This window comes from Neltuma alba, unplaced genomic scaffold (assembly GCF_004799145.2).
Source record: "Neltuma alba isolate B1F8T4 unplaced genomic scaffold, ASM479914v2 tig00010558_pilon, whole genome shotgun sequence".
NCBI classification, from domain to species: Eukaryota; Viridiplantae; Streptophyta; class Magnoliopsida; order Fabales; family Fabaceae; genus Neltuma; species Neltuma alba.
In genome coordinates, this window is record NW_021635425.1 from 310,307 (window position 1) to 326,774 (window position 16,468).

The 16,468-nt window shown below is 31.7% G+C and overlaps 1 protein-coding gene across 1 annotated transcript; it reads right to left on the reverse strand.

Moving 5' to 3' along the window:
* Positions 1–14,787: 14,787 nt before the first annotated feature.
* LOC114757016 (benzyl alcohol O-benzoyltransferase-like) lies at positions 14,788–15,760 on the reverse strand. Its single transcript, XM_028946006.1, has 2 exons — positions 15,471–15,760; positions 14,788–15,267 (listed from the first exon to the last, which is right to left on the reverse strand). The coding sequence occupies exons 1-2, from the start codon at positions 15,636–15,638 to the stop codon at positions 14,788–14,790; spliced, it is 648 nt and encodes a 215-aa protein (XP_028801839.1). The 5' UTR covers positions 15,639–15,760.
* Positions 15,761–16,468: the final 708 nt, after the last annotated feature.

Sequence of the window (16,468 nt, forward strand, 5' to 3'; positions counted from 1 at the left end):
TGGAAATTATATAGAATTTTTTTAAAACAACTATATATTCTGTAGCGTTTCATTAAAAAAGTTCTACAGAATATCAATTAATTTTTTTAAATGAAAAATACTTCTGTAGCGTTTCATTAAAAAAGTTCTACAGAATATCATCGAACTGTACTGTTATCCTCGTGGCCTGTGTGGTATCATTACGCAAAGCTAACTTTTTCATACAAGTCGGTCCTCTATCCTTTTTCTTGCTAGTAAAGAGTTGTCATGACTAGAACCCTGTTAACCAGTACCTTGATGATTGGATTCGTCCATTTTTTATTCAAAGAATGACTAACAAATGTAAGAATACAAAACATCAAGTAAATTTAATAAGAAACATCACATTATGAATAAATAATAGAAAAATAATAAATGATAAATATCAAACAAATTTAATAAGAACATCAAATAATTTTATTTAGGCTTTACAATGATTATCCTCTCAAATTCCTTCACACAATGATCATCCCTAACAGCATAGTCGTCATGTACCAAATCTAATTTAGTTGTTTTAGGTCGAGTAGCTGTAAAAGGTAGGGTTTCATCGAGATTGAACTTTTAGTTAGTGTCATCTCTACCAACTGCTTGCCTCTTATCTTGGACCACGATAGACAATTTTTTCTTTGTTAGATCAATGACATAAAACACTTGTTTCACTTGACTTTAAAATAAATGGCTCATTTCTATATCCAACCCTTTTAAGGTCAACAAAAACAAATCCAAATTATTTATCTACTTGCACAGCATTACTATTAACCCACTTACATTTGAGGACGGAAACTTTAAACTTAGTATAACTAACCTCCCATATCTCTTCTTTTACTCCATAATAGAACATGGACGCCAACGTTTGGTTTTTATCTTTTGAACTAGCAAAATGCATAGTTTCGGCTACTACCATCACCCAACTATTCTGCATAGTACTCTTATAATCTTGGGCTTTTGTGTAAGACGAATAACCATTTATATCATATCCACCCTAACACATAACCTTAAAATGAGGCCTCGTGGCTAGCCTTTGTATTATCTCAGAAGGATTGTCATCCTTTAACCCTTCTTGCTTGAACCACTCTACAAATAACTTGTTATGCTTATTAGCTAGTTGCATATTGTTCTTTCTTGGATTGATGTTTTTTAGCATATTCTTGTGAGCATCCGAGTAAGACAAAACTTCATCCATGTTGTTTAAAATATAGATGTGCCTACATTACAACTTCATGAGATATAGACCTCACTATGACACTCTGTGTTCCCTTGCTGCTCCCTTAATCATGTTGAGATTGAAGAAGTCCAACTGCCATTATCCTATAAAGATATGCTTTACAATACTCAACTGTCTCCTTAGCTACATATCTCTCAACAATTGATGCCTTGGGTTGATAAGGATTCTTATAGTATCTTTTTAAGATTTTTATGTATCTCTCAAATGGATACATTTACGTTAACACACAAGCCCCACAAAGTCTTATCTTTCACCCAAGGTGAGCTATCAAATGGACCATAATGTCAAAAAAATGATGGAGGAAAGTGTATTTTTAATTGGAAGAGGATCACATAATCTTCATTTTCTAATTTATCTAACTTAGCAGGATCAATGACTTTGTTGTAAATAGTATTGAAAAACATACAAAGTTTTGTAACAGTGCTTCTCACATCATTTTTCATAATGCCTCAAATGGCAATTGAAAGCAATTGTTGCGTCAACATATGACAATCGTGAGATTTCATCCCGTTATCTTCAAATCTTGCATTGAAACAAACTTTCTCAAATTAGAAGAATAACCTTTTAATAACGGTGAAAAGAGAGAAAATGAGTCAGAGAAAATATACTACCTATTTAATAAGGGCAACTATTCAATACTCTCATTAGTATGTGAGAAACTTATACAGTAAAAAGGACCAGAATTAATGATAGTGTTATAAAAAAAAAAATTTGGTGAACAACATGGAGCTATCAGCTCACCCACAATATCCCTTTACAAAAATGAGAGAAATAGTGTTATAAAATTTTAATTAAAAATGTAAAATAAAATAGTAGGCAAAATTAACTAAATTCTTTTGACCCTACTTCTTCTATGTTTCAAATTGAACTCTTTAAAATTTTCCCACCTCACCATTAGTCTCGTACCAAAGGGAGCTCTAGTTCACCCAAGCACACACACTTATATAAAAGAAATAAGTACCAATCTAATGAAATCTAAATTCAAGAGTTAGAATCATAATTATTTTGGGAAAAATGTTTTAATAAAGCAGAATATTTATCCTAATATAATTTCTTATCTTTTTAATTATGATAAAATATGTTAAAAGTAACTTGTAATGTAGGGCTACGTGGTAATTAAGTGACAAGAAGAGAACTTCACAGTTATGGACTCCTCTTCAATAAACTTGGCCAGTGTCTTCAATGGCCTTTGCTCCTCTCGTCCATGTCCTCTTCTTTTCTATAACCGGTTATTATAAATAAGAGAATATGACATTTAAGACCCTGAAAATTGTTAAATTCTAATTTATATATCTCAAAATAACATAATCGCTGTGAAGACTAAACTAAAGTGATAAAATTCATGCAAAATTATCAAAATACCCCAATTTGTAAATAATCCTCGTGACAATCTTCACTGAAAACAACAAGTTCTGATTATGAAATAACAAATTTAGATGTGAGAATTCTATAAAACGTTTTTTAATGCCAAGAATGACATTATTTTCAAAGCTGACTTAAGAACAATAAGCATGATTCTGAGATAACATTCTCAAGTTGAGATTTTATTCTCTTTTTTTTTCCACAAATGAGGCTATTTAGTAATGTTGCTTGAATTTTATGATTCCAATTTATTTTTGCTCTCTTGTGGGAATTACGTCATTTTGAGAACCCAAACTCGAATTCACAATTTTCAGGGTCTTTAAGTGTCTTTTTCCTAAATCAAAAAGAAAAAAAAACATACTTCTCCTGTTCGTAATATAGGCTCTAATTGAGAAGTTAATGTTGGTCCTATATATAAGATCTATTTCACATGTTTATTAATTTTTTTCTAAATTAACCCTATTAATATTTTCTTAACAATAATCAAGCAGAAAAATGAGGGAGAAAATTAAAGAAGATAATTATTGTAGTTGAAAAATATATATATCAATATTAACTAGTTTAACTAATATTTTTAATCTGTTTAAATTATTAATTATTAAATTTTATATTAACGATCGAGTCATATAAATGAAACAATAACAAATAAATAACCACCGTGTGGCCCAAAGACAGAGAAGCATGAGAGAGCCCCCCCACTGCGGGGCACTAAATTATTGTACTGGCATGATTGATGTGATGTCTAAAGATGCTTAAAATAAAAAGACAATAAACTCCCTCACAGTGACCGAAAAATATCTCTACAATTAATTTTTTTGCCAACAATATCTCTACTATTAATAAATAAACCCCAGTGATTTGCCAGCAATGGCTACCTCCTAAACAATAAAGGGAAAATGACAACAAAATACCACCTGAATTTCAAAAAGACAAATAAGGCACCTGAATAAGCAAAATGACATATAGGGGACTAGGTACCAATCTGGAATTCAGATTTTTGGCCAAAAGACCAAAATGCCCTGTCTGAAAGTGAGAGAAAGGAGAGAGGAAGACCGACGCTAATGAAATACGGGAAGAAGGAAAGAAGAATGTTAGAAATGCTATTATATTACGCCTTCGCATCACCATTCTGTAGAGATTGTTGATTTGGTGGGTTTTGGTTGTAGGAAAGAGGATTTGTAGTGAGAGAGGGAGTGAACCTGTGGGAAAGAAGTTGATGGAAGGATTTGGATTATTCATTTTTGTGGCTGCTTCATAGTGAAATAGGAACAGGATTATTGCATTTGAGGGTTTATATTTAGTATTCGGTGAATGACGAAGGAGAAATCAAAAAACAATGGCAAGCAATTACGTAATGTAACTGCTGTCATATGCCTGCTAGTTTTTGGTAAATCCCATTACGTGAATGGTAAATTTTACTATACATGTAGTTAATTATGAAAGTTAATACATTGCCCTGTCTGAAAGAACTCGTACTCCCTGAGATTGTCGTCATCGAAGAGGTCGTTGAAGTAACATCAACTGTAATACACAAGTAGGAAGCTTAAATATTATTCTTCATAGAGCATTTTCTATGGGTTTCCACAGCTTAAAATGTTATTGCCTAGCATTCCTCTTTTTGGTTCTGTCTATGTTCTTCGCATAAAACCATTTTCAGAGAATGTGAAGCTGTCTGGTTTTCTAGTATTATTAAACCATTTGTCCTTAATTTTACAAAATATATATTGTATTTACAACTTTTGTAGTGAAAGTGACTACTTTGTTAATGGGTTTTGCAACCTATTTTCAGGAGATAAACAACTTGTTTGTAAAAACTAATAAAATTCCACGCTAAATTTGACAAAACGTATAGTAGGATTTACAACTTCTGTAGTAAAAATGACCACTTATTTAATGGGTTTTGTAACTTGTTTTCAGGTGATGGGCAACTTGTTTCTAAAAATCAATAAAATTTCACGCTGAATTTTACAAAACACACAGTGAGATTTACAACTTTTATAGTGAAAATGACCACTTCTTAAATGGCTTTTGCAACCAGTTTTCAGGGGATGGGTAACTTGTTTCTAAAAACCAATAAAATTTCACGTTGAATTTTACAAAACATATACTGGGATTTACAACTTTTGTAGTAAAAGTGACCACTTTGTCAATAGGTTTTGTAACATATTTTTGGAGGATGAGTAACTTACTTTTCATCAGCAATAAAATTTCACACTGAATTTTACAAAACACATAATGTGATTCACAACTTTTATAGTGAAAATGACTACTTCTTCAATGGGTTGTTTTCACCGGAAAGGCAACTTATAAGCATAAATAAATCATTCAGTGAACGTGCACCTGAAGTACGTCACAATAAACATTGAACTATTAACTTTCATAATTAACTACATGTATAGTAAAATTTACCATTCACGTAATGGGATTTACCAAAAACCAGCGGGCATATGACAGCAGTTACGTTACGTAATTACTTGCCATTGTTTTCTGATTTCTCCTTCATCATTCACCGAATATTAAATATAAACCTTCAAATGCAATAATCCTGTTCCTATTTCACCATGAAGCAGCTACAAAAATGAATAATCCAAATCCCTCCATCAACTTCTTTCCCATAGGTTCACTCCCTCTCTCACTACAAATCCTCTTTCCCACAACCAAAACCCACCAAATCAACAATCTCTACAGAATGGTGATGCGGAGGCGTAAGATAATAGCATTTCTAACATTCTTCTTTCCTTCTTCCCGTATTTCATCAGCGTCGATCTTCCTCTCTCCTTTCTCTCACTTTCAGATAGGGCATTTTGGTCTTTTGGCCAAAAATCTGAATTCCAGATTGGTACCCAGTCCCCTATATGTCATTTTGCTTATTCAGGTGCCTTATTTGTCTTTTTGAAATTCAGGTGGTATTTTTTGTCATTTTCCCAACATAATATGCAAAAATAAACCTTATTTTTTTAAATATATCCTTATTTAATAAGGGAGCAAATAACTAGTAATGTCATAGATCATAAAAGATAATGTAGTAGGAGAAAAAGATAATGAAACAGAATAGAAAATTAATTAGGAACAAGATTAGTAAAACCGTTTTAATGTTCAAATACTTCTAAGCGGGATCTTGCAAAAAAAAATCAAACCAATTCAAATTTTAAGATGTTACTATAGCAAGGAGTAATACTCAAGTCATTCACTTCGTAGGGTATGTTCGTAATCAATTGAGTTTTGTCAAAATCTTGAAATATGAGTTAAGGTTTGTCAAGTATACGGAATTTTTTTAAAAAAATTATATCAGGTTTAACATCCTATTTTGTGATCCATGCAACATGTTTTGAGACTTGTCTAGGTGGCCTCGACACCTTAATACTTTAAGGATAAAATATTTTAAATTGTTGGATGAATTATAAAATACTTTATAGTGTGGGGTACAAATAAAAAAATATACTTTATGGTGTAATATGAACTATGAAATATGTTAAGATGTTGGATGCACTATAAAAAATAATTCAGCATGCTTGATCAACCTTATACCTTGAAATATTTATCACCTAAAACTTGTTTAAAGACACAGAAGTAACTCATCTTCAACACGTATAACTTTTTTTGCAACTTTGTGCAACATATTTTTAATTATATGCAAAAAGAAAGACATTTACAGAAAACTAAAAGCATTTTAGAGGGAGTCAAGGAAGAGTTATACCAACTCAATTCAGGTCTTTTTAAGCAAAACAAAAAAAATTTTAAATAAGGACTTTTCATCAATTTTTTCAATAACTTTTCCAACTAAAGGCAGAGCAAACACACACTTTAAGCTTTTTATTTTTATCCAAAGACAATTTTATTCAAATAAAATAAAACGATTACAAAAAAAAAAAAGATTGATCAGCCACATATAATTTAAGTGAAACTCAAAAATAAAAAAAATAAAAAAAAGACCGGCTCAACACTAACACTAGAAAACATGAGAGGTGCAAGGAAATAAGAAAAAAAAGGGGGGAACTATAACGAAAAACGATAACTGCCCGAGGTTTCTTGTCGGCGTTCCTAGCTTCCAAAGCCGGAGCGGATCCTGCCAAACACTAAGCTGCTACCAAATAATTTAATAAAATTGTTAAAACATTAAAAATATGAAATCTTCTTAAAAGAAGAAGTGGAGGAATGTTAACATTCAATGGAAATTTTTAACACGATTTTTGGATGGACAATTCATCCAAATATTTGGTCGTTGCCAGCACAATGACAACATATGATCTATGTAGCTAAATCCAGATAAAACTTTAATTTGTTGTTGTATTAAAGCATTAAAAGTGAAAATAAAAATTAAACTTCAATTATCAACAAAAAGGTATAATTATATCATTCATCAAAATATATTCATTTGAAAAATAATTAAGAGTAAAGTGCCTTTGAATTATATATGCACACACATATATAAAGCTCAATTTTATTCTATGTAGGACAAATGACATGAACTCAAATCCACTCACACAGTCACATTTCTTTACATAAGCTTAATTTTATTGTCAACAATTAGTTTTAGCCATAAAAAAATAACCATCAAAGTAAGTATACTACTCTGTTCACCACCATTTATATAAGTGTGTGTTTATGGGTACGTGTTATTGCTTTTTCAAACCGTTTCTGATTTCTTTCTCAATTAGCTAACTTGACAGCTCATATTTATTATTAAAGGTACATCATTTTCAGAAACAATATTTCCCCTGACATATCGTGCTAAAGGATCTTTCTTCAATTATTTCATGAGAAACAGTAGTCATTTAAACTATTTGTAAAAGCAATACTATTCTTTAAGTATCAAAATTTTACTATCCGTCTTAAATATAAGAGTAAGTATATAGGTTTTTTTAAATTTTAAATATAGAATCCCAATCTATTTTGTATCTAAAATTTATACTTTTTTCTCAAATACTCCTTACACATATTAAGGGTTATTTACCAAGAATAACTATAGAAGTATTTTTAAAAAAAAAATCAACACATTTTATACAAATAACAAACAAAATTAATTAACTGGCTATTATATTTAAGATTCATTCAGGCATACTAGATATTCTTCAGACTCCCTTAATTACATATAAAGTAGTATGTGGTATATTAATTAATTTACACTTATATATACTTTAAACATATTCTTTGATGTTTCCTTTTGATCATGATTTTTTCTGAATTTTGGAGGATGTTTGGATAAAAACAAAATTATAATTTTAAAAATATTTTTACGATATACAAAATAAATATGTAAAAGAATTTATTTTAATTTATAAAAAAATATTTTTAAAAAAACACTTCTTAAATAATTCAAACATCTTTAGCCACGGGAACCTTGTTGAGGAACACGATGAGGCAATTAATTATGTACGTTGTGGCTGTGGCACTGTGACAGAGAATTTGGGGCCCTGAACCAGATGAAAAGGACACATTGCAATTTGGGGCGCTTCTTAAATTAGGACTTTTCATCAATTTTTTCAATAACTTAAAAGATAGAGCAAACACACACTTTAAGCATTTTATTTTTATCGAAAGACAATTTTATTCAAATAAAATAAAATGAGTACAAAAAAAAAATCAGTCAGCCACATATGATTAATTTAAGTAAAACCCCAAAAAATGAAAGAAAAAGACCGGCTCAACACTAACACTAGAAAATAACAGAGATACAAGGAACAAAAAAGCAAGGAGAAAAAAAACAACTACTGCCTCCGGTCTTTAATATAAGATCTTATTTGACTTTTATTTTGGTCCTAAATATAATAACCTAATCAATTTTGTCTCTCATATTTATATATTTTTTCCTAATATAATCCTTCTAACAATGATAGTTCTAACCAATATACTTGATTAGCAAAGATATTTTAAGAAAAACAATATCTATTTATTAGAAATAACTAACTTAATTTTTTTTTAATCTTCTTAAATTAGTCAACTAGTTCCTATAATTAGAATCGAAGATAGTATAACAAAACAAGACAGACTGCTGCAACCAAACAAGCTGGGAAAAACACACTTGTTCAGGAAGATTACCGCCCGAAGTATCTTGTTAGGGGGCGTCACTTCTTTTCCACCGAAATATTGTGCTAAAGGATTTTTTTTTCCCAACTATTTCATGAGAAACACTAATTATTTAAACTATTTGTAAAAGCAATACTATTATTTAGGTATCAGAATTTTACTACCAGTCTTTTTTTTTTTGGTCAAAAACTACCAGTCTTACATGGTTTTTTTTAAATTCTAAATATAAATCATATTCATTTTGTATATAAAATTTATTTACACATATTAATGGTTATTTACTAAGAGATAATTTTCAATGCAAATAACTACAAGAGTATTTTAAAAAAATAACACATTCTATGTAAATAACTAACAAATTAATTAGTTGGCTTTTATATTTAAGATTCATTCAGACATGCTAGATAAGTAGATATTCGACAGACTCCCTTAATCACATATAAAGTGGTATGTGGTATATAATTAATTTACAGTTATACTCCTCTGATTCTATTTATAAAGTACTTCAGCATGTTTCACACAAACTAAAAAAAACCTTAAAATACACTAACCCTCCATTAAAATATAACAATTTTTAACCTTATCCATATTTAATATATACATCTTTTAAAGATAACTATCTATACTATAATAAATGAAGGATAAAATAGTACATTCATATAAAAATTTAATAAAATGACTTATAAATAAGATCTAAAAAAATCTTCTCTCTGAGCATGATTTGCTTGAATTTAGCCGTGTGAACCTCGTCGAGGAAAACGATGTGGCAATGAAATTAATTGAATGTACCGAATATGCCCGTTGTTGCTATGACTTTGTGATAGATAATTTATGGCACCGAACCAGCTAAAAAGGACCCATATTGCAATTAAAATTATATTTGATATGTCTGGTTGGACCCCATATATATAAATATGTGTACACACCCATATATAAACGTCTTCCAGCTGGATGGACGTCATGTCTCTTTCTTTCACGTGGAAAAAAACAAAGAAAGAGAGAGAAGCTCTTACAAAATAGAATCTATGATTCATACAAGGATACAAGGTGGAGATGCAAATCTATTTACAAAATATTCCGTGCTATAAAAGAGTTGAGCATGAATTGCTCATTTTTAATGCAGATTATTCATATTTATTTTTCACAACGCTTTAATAGTGCTTCGCGGGCAAAATTCTGTTCCTAACACCTCTACAATTCTAAGACGTAATAATCACAAAATAGAAGATGGAGAATAAGAAGGGTAAGCACAGTTACTCATCTAGATATTAAAGGTTTCATTAGATCTGAAAAAACGGACTGAAACCATCGAACAGCCTGTTTATACTAAAAATTGTGAGGATCGAATTTAAAATTTCTTTCTTTAAATGGAAAATAGGTTTAAAAGAACAAGTCCTGTGGAGCTAAGGGTTTATATGGTCCAACCCTGCAGGCTAAGAGTTGACCTGTTTAAGCTTTTTTTATAATTTTTTTAAATTTTTTATGTAATTATTATATTATTAAAATTTTGTTGGGCTACCAATGGGGATTGAGTTTAGTGAAAAGGACTAATCTTTCACAATATGACAAACCAAGATTCGAATCCCGTTGGGAGAGGTGCCCACATTTAGTGCCTGACAGTATCTCAAATAGGATTGCCTCAATAGGAGAATAACTATGCTTTGGCAAAAAAAAAAAAATTCTTTGGGCTCCAGTAAAACCCGCTTTGACTGGAAGCAAAATATAAATAGTTGCTACGTGTCGTCTACCATAAAGGGCGCCCATTTGAAGACTTGAGCATACAAGTTTTAGGCCTAAACAACCACAGAGCGGCCTGCAATGAAGGTGCTGCTCTTCGTTGGATTGTTCTGCTGCTACTTTAATCTCTTTGACTTGGGATAATAATAAAGTTGAAAGCCCCAACAAAGTAATGACATTTTTGGATTATTAAGACTGAATTGAAAATATCTTCTGATTTAGAAAATCTAAAATACTTATGATGTAAATGCAAAATGTTATTGTTGGCAAAAACAAAATGCAAACTACAACTATATATGCAACCAGGTGCTTTGATATTGACAACTAAGTGCACAATAAGTAAGATTTATTGGAAATCAATTTGCCCAATCAACAATGCAGCTCTCAACTTTGAGTTCAACACCACATATATGATCTGAGATCTATTTTTTTTATTTTTTTAATAAAATAGACCTAAAATATATAAATTCATTCAAATACTAAATTTCAGTGTGTGAAACTTATTTGAATGGTACAAAAATCCGCTCGTAGTTTATTTGGTTTAAGAGACATGGAGGAGTGCAAAAACTGTAGCGAGTTGAATAAAGAAAAAAGTTAGAAGGAAAGGGAGAGAAGATTCATTTTTTAAAAAAAATCTCCACCCAATCTATCATTTCAAAATTAATAACTCTTTCCTGAAAAAATAAAGAAATAAGACTGAATTTTAACCTAGTTAAAAGTTTAGAGATTAAGTTCCACCAAATCATATTTAAAAAGAATATGAGTTATAAGTAGGTTAAAAATTGTAAGAGATTAATTTTTTCCCAATTTTTGAAATTAAAGTTCATAAAATGGTTTGATCTATTTGGTTTTAGACAATAATTTGTTCAATGAATAGCTAGAATACAAAATTTAAAAGTGAAATTTTTATGAAAAAGAAAAGCTTGATACTTTTGCCACTAAAAAAGAGCATACTCACAAAGAAGAGCAATTAATAATAATGATGATGAAGTTTTAAAAAATTAAAAATAATATTTATCTATTACATATTTGCACTCTTGATAGAACTTTTGAATGTTTTCTTGTTAATAGATGTTTCAGATATTCTTAGATATTGATGGATATTTAAATATGATGATATTTTATATTTGTAACTTAATTTTATTCATATTATGCTTTTTATTAGTAGTTTTATTACTTTATTTTATTTTTTTGATAAAACATATAAGAAATATTAAAAAATTGTATTTTTTTTTTCCTTAAAAGGGTCAAAAACCCACGGGCTAGCCCTAAATCCCTCAACTTAGGGATCAAGCCTAACAAAATGAGATATTTCTAAAATTCTAACTCGTTTAAGCCAGTGACCCTATAGGGACAGGTCAGCTCGTATTCTCAAGGCTAAGTTTCATCAAATTGTGATTTTAGCTAATACACATGATTATGAAGAATATTTTAAGAAAGATAATACTCCTCTGATCCTTAATATAAGACCTAATTATTGAGTTGGTTTTGGTCCTAAATATAAGACCCATTTCTCATATTTATTGATTTTCTCTAAAGTACCCTTATGAATACTCCCTTAATCATAATGAAGTAAAAGAGAGATGGTATATTAAGAAAGATAGGTATGGTGTTTTAGGAAAAACGTGTCATATTTCTTATAATTAACTAACTTACCTAACTTCTTTAATCTAATCAAACTAGTTAAATGGGTCTTATATTAAAGATCGGAGGAGTATCTATTTGTTACAAATAATAAACTCAACTAATTTTCTTAATATACTCTAATAAGTCAACTAACTCTTATATTAAGAAGCTGATATAATAATTTTCTCTATTTAAAAATAATTAATGAAACGGCTCAAATCTAATGAGTTTGAAGTGATTTGTTTTTATTTCCAAGAGTTCTGTTGTAATTAAGATTTTCTAGTGATTTCTACAAGTTCCCGTGTCTTCTCTAAGTATTCATCCATTTGGACTTGCTTCTCCTTCAGGTGATCTTTGATTCAAACCCGATGGCCCCTTGTTCCCTTTATCATTGGGTAAGTTCAAAATTAAAATCCCATGATTGTCCAGCGGGCTTTTATTACTCCTCCAAGTAATAGTGTGTTTATTTTTTGGGGGTACAACGCGCCAATAGTTTTGAATCCAATTGTCCAGCGATTCCATCATCACCAACAATAATATTTAGTGCCCGACAATGTCTCGAATAGGATTCTCTCCAATAGAAGGATACCTATGCTCCTGTTGGAGGCAATCATATTCGATCCTATTAGAGGCAATCCTATTCGAGACACTGTCAGGCACTAAATGTGAATACCTCTCCTAACAGGGATTCGAACCTTGGTTCCTCACGTTGTGATATACTAGTCCCTTTCGTTAGACCAAATCCTTATTGGTGAATACCTATGCTTTAGCAAAAAAAAAAACATGTAGTCAGTTGGCCCAACCTCTTAGTGGGTTTGCAGTTGCTAAAATCATTTCTGTTTGCCCCATTATGCTTTTTTCCCCTTTTTGCTAGAATCTTATTAAAGGTAATTCTGTTTGAAATACTATAAGGTACTAGATATGAGTACCTCTTTTAGTAAAGATTCAAATAATGATTCATCACATTATAGAAAAATAGCTTCTCACCCTAAACCCAACTTTAGTTGGTAAGCCCACTAAGGGGTTGATCACCCATTCCTTTTTGGGCCTTACCTACACTCATTGGCCCATTAGGTTTAGTGTTGGTATTATGACTATGAGTGTTTCTTTAATAGCAATAAAAATCATGAAAAATTTGTACCCAAAAAAAGCCATGAACAGTATTGAGATGAAACTAATTGAGTTAGATTTAATTGAAAGGGTTGATTACTCACAGGTGAATCAAAAATTCATTTTTTCAGAAGAGGTTCTCACATCTTAGTGCTTCAGTGTTTCCAATAATACTTATCAAACCGTTTGATCCTTTTATCAACATAAAATTTGTAATAAAAAATGTATCATAAAAGTTTTTATCATGAATGACTTATTAGTTACTCCCTCCGGTTCAAAATATAAGCTAAAGTTAACTCATTTACGTTTATCAAAAAATGAATTAAAAAAGTTTAAGACAATAAATGTGTAAGGTATATATATTGTTTTTCTAAATATACCCTTATTAATGAAAGAAGTAAATAAATAATAAATAAAAAAAAGAAGGAAAGAGAATATATTGGGGCAGAGGATGAGAGAGAGTGTGTCATGAATAAATTGAATTAGTGGAGGGAAAGAAAGTCAACCAAAATGTAATTTGAAAAACAAAAAGGTTGGAAAATATTCATTGAAGCTTCTCTCTTCTATTCACTTTGTTCGAAACACCTTCTTTTCTGATACCTCGTAAACCAGCACTTTTTATAATTAATGCCATCAATAACCAAAAAAATTAAATACATATGTTAGGGGTAAAATTGGAAAATATTCATTAAATGGTTAGACAAATTTGAAATGTTATCTTATAAAAAAAATCAAGCCTCTCAACAAATATTAGCTTATATTTTATACCGGAGGGAGTATTACCACGCCTTTCCTAGTATGGATCAAGGGTAGGTTTTTACTTTTACTTGACAAAAGGGCGTGCTGGATCCTGAGGCCCCCAGCTCCTAGATACTCCAGCAAGCCGATGTCCTCCTTTCAAAAACGGCATAATGGGCATCTGAAACCGGCCTCTTCATGAACATGGAAAAATATGGACACTACAACCAATAGTATATTCACCCTAACATTCCAATCTTCATGATTTGATTGAAAAGCAAATTGGTGCTACCATACATTCCTTTCCTTTTGTGCTGACTTTGTAAGATAAACTCTGATCTAGCAAGGATCGCAATACATTATTTCATGCATATATTGCATTATAAAAATACAACCCTGAAAACAACAATGATCTAAAAGGTACTCATGTCCATAACTTCATGCTTATGAACACTCAAACCCAAACATGGGTACACACAAACAAACCCATACATAAAGTGGCTCATTTTAAACTCCAGGTGAAGCACAAAGCACCATCTAGTAAGTTATCAAAGTTTGCTAATTATCATGTTGTTCTCTAACTCTGATAAATATCATCATAGATTTGCGTGGCAGGAAAATTGGTACAACAATGCCTTCTTCTCCTTTTGCATTCCCATGGGCAACGAAGAAGCTTACTCCATGGAAGTCTCCAGCACCAGGCATTGCTGGTCCACCATATGTTGCCTTACCCCAACCAAAATCTATGTCTTTAAAACCAACACGGGTCAAATCTGATACCTGCCAAGCCCTTAAGGAAATATGGTTAGGCCGTCCTCTTTGTATGTACTGTACTGTTGTCATAGCTTTTGAGTTCTTGACCAGCTCCAAGGCATACCCACATAAGGGTTACCGCAGAGCTTCTCGGCGATGGTAACGACGGCCGGGAACATGAAAGCGTTGCTTTAATAAGCCGGTGGCAGCAATGGAGGGTTCGACTTTTTGTTCCTTACATTATTATTGCACATTAAGCGAACCTCCTTATCTGGTTCAAGCTGTAAAGCTATGGTACAACAACGCCAGATGAATGCTGTGAGTACTTCAAAGGAAGAGTTTTGACGATGGTGGTGATGAGGGAACAATTGATGAATGGCCTTTAACTGGTTAGGACCAAAGAAGAAAGAATCGTAGACCATGTCTTCGTTTCTTGTTTCATCATCATCATTATTTGGCACTTCATCGTATTCAGTGTGGGGGCATGTCATACGAGGTGGGTCCCTCGCATTTAGTAACTCTCTGCACCAAACTGGATGGATTGAAGGCTCACAACCTCCTTGTGTTATCTCAGCTAAAGCCTTCACCAATTGAACAAAACCAAGACCATCACTCATAGTGTGGTTTAAGCGATGAGTGAAAATGAATCCACCACACTTGAGACGTGTAACCTTAATTAAAGGGGGGGAACATAACCAACATTAGCACATCTTGGAGGCATTTGAGTTAAAACCTATCATGGTATAGATAATTCTGGTCCAACATTAATAAGAGCAAAAATGACAGCATAAGTATACCCTCTTTTTTGAGAATGACTTATGAACTAAACAAAATTGATGAAGCTTGAAATAAAAGACTAAATATATGAGAGGACCTGAATGAGTAAGAGGGGACAATTAGTGACTCCTTCTGAACCAGGGACATTATAAAGAAGCTCTTCAAAGCAAGGGAATGGAGGTTTAAGAGGGTCACCAAATTGGTAAAGACAAACATCTGCATCAGCTTCAATGAAAATGACTCCTCCTTCATTACAATCTACCATAAGTTTGCGACAAGTTCCTTCCCTAAGTCGACCTGCAAAAGGATAGTAAAAAACAGGGTTTCAGCGAATGCCTTTTTGATGAGCTTAGCAGGGTCCTTTCCTGCCATGGAAGGCTTGTGAGGATAAAAGAAGAATAATGGAATTTGACATCTTAGATGCTCTTACTCATCTATGTCAGAGAGTAGCTTAACCACGCGAGGTGTAGGCTTGGCCGGAGCCACCAGTTCTGGTTGGCACTTCCTCACAGTGAACTCTATTTTTGGTGAAAATGGTTTGGCCATTTATGTTACCAAACATAGAACTAAAAGGAGGATGATCAGGATGTTAGCTGCTATGCTTTGGGTTCACGATGGAAGCCAGGCGGCAATATTTATAAGGGAAAGACACAAACATTATATTGCCACCCAAATAAGCAAATCCCAATTTAAACCCTAAAATGACTAAATGGTGTTTGGATTAACTTTTCAGAAGATAAATACGTTAACAGAATTTTAACTAAAAATACTTTTTTTAAGTGCTTATGAGAAACAAAATGACAATGCTTGTTTAGTTTAACTGTCCAATGCCTCTTGCCTTGATGGGGCATGCAATGTGCTCATGCAACTCTAGAATCCAAGTTCAAACCTAGCCAACAACTAAGACATATAGTGAATTAATTTTAACAAGGACAATTAGGTCATTTCACAAAAATTTAATTAATTTCAAAATAATTTCCAAGTACTTCATGGGAATTAAGCCATTTCAACCAATCATTTTAGAGTTCTCATATTTCGAGATGCCTTTCCCCCTATTCATTATCCATAATGAGATAACCAAATTAGTCAATTACA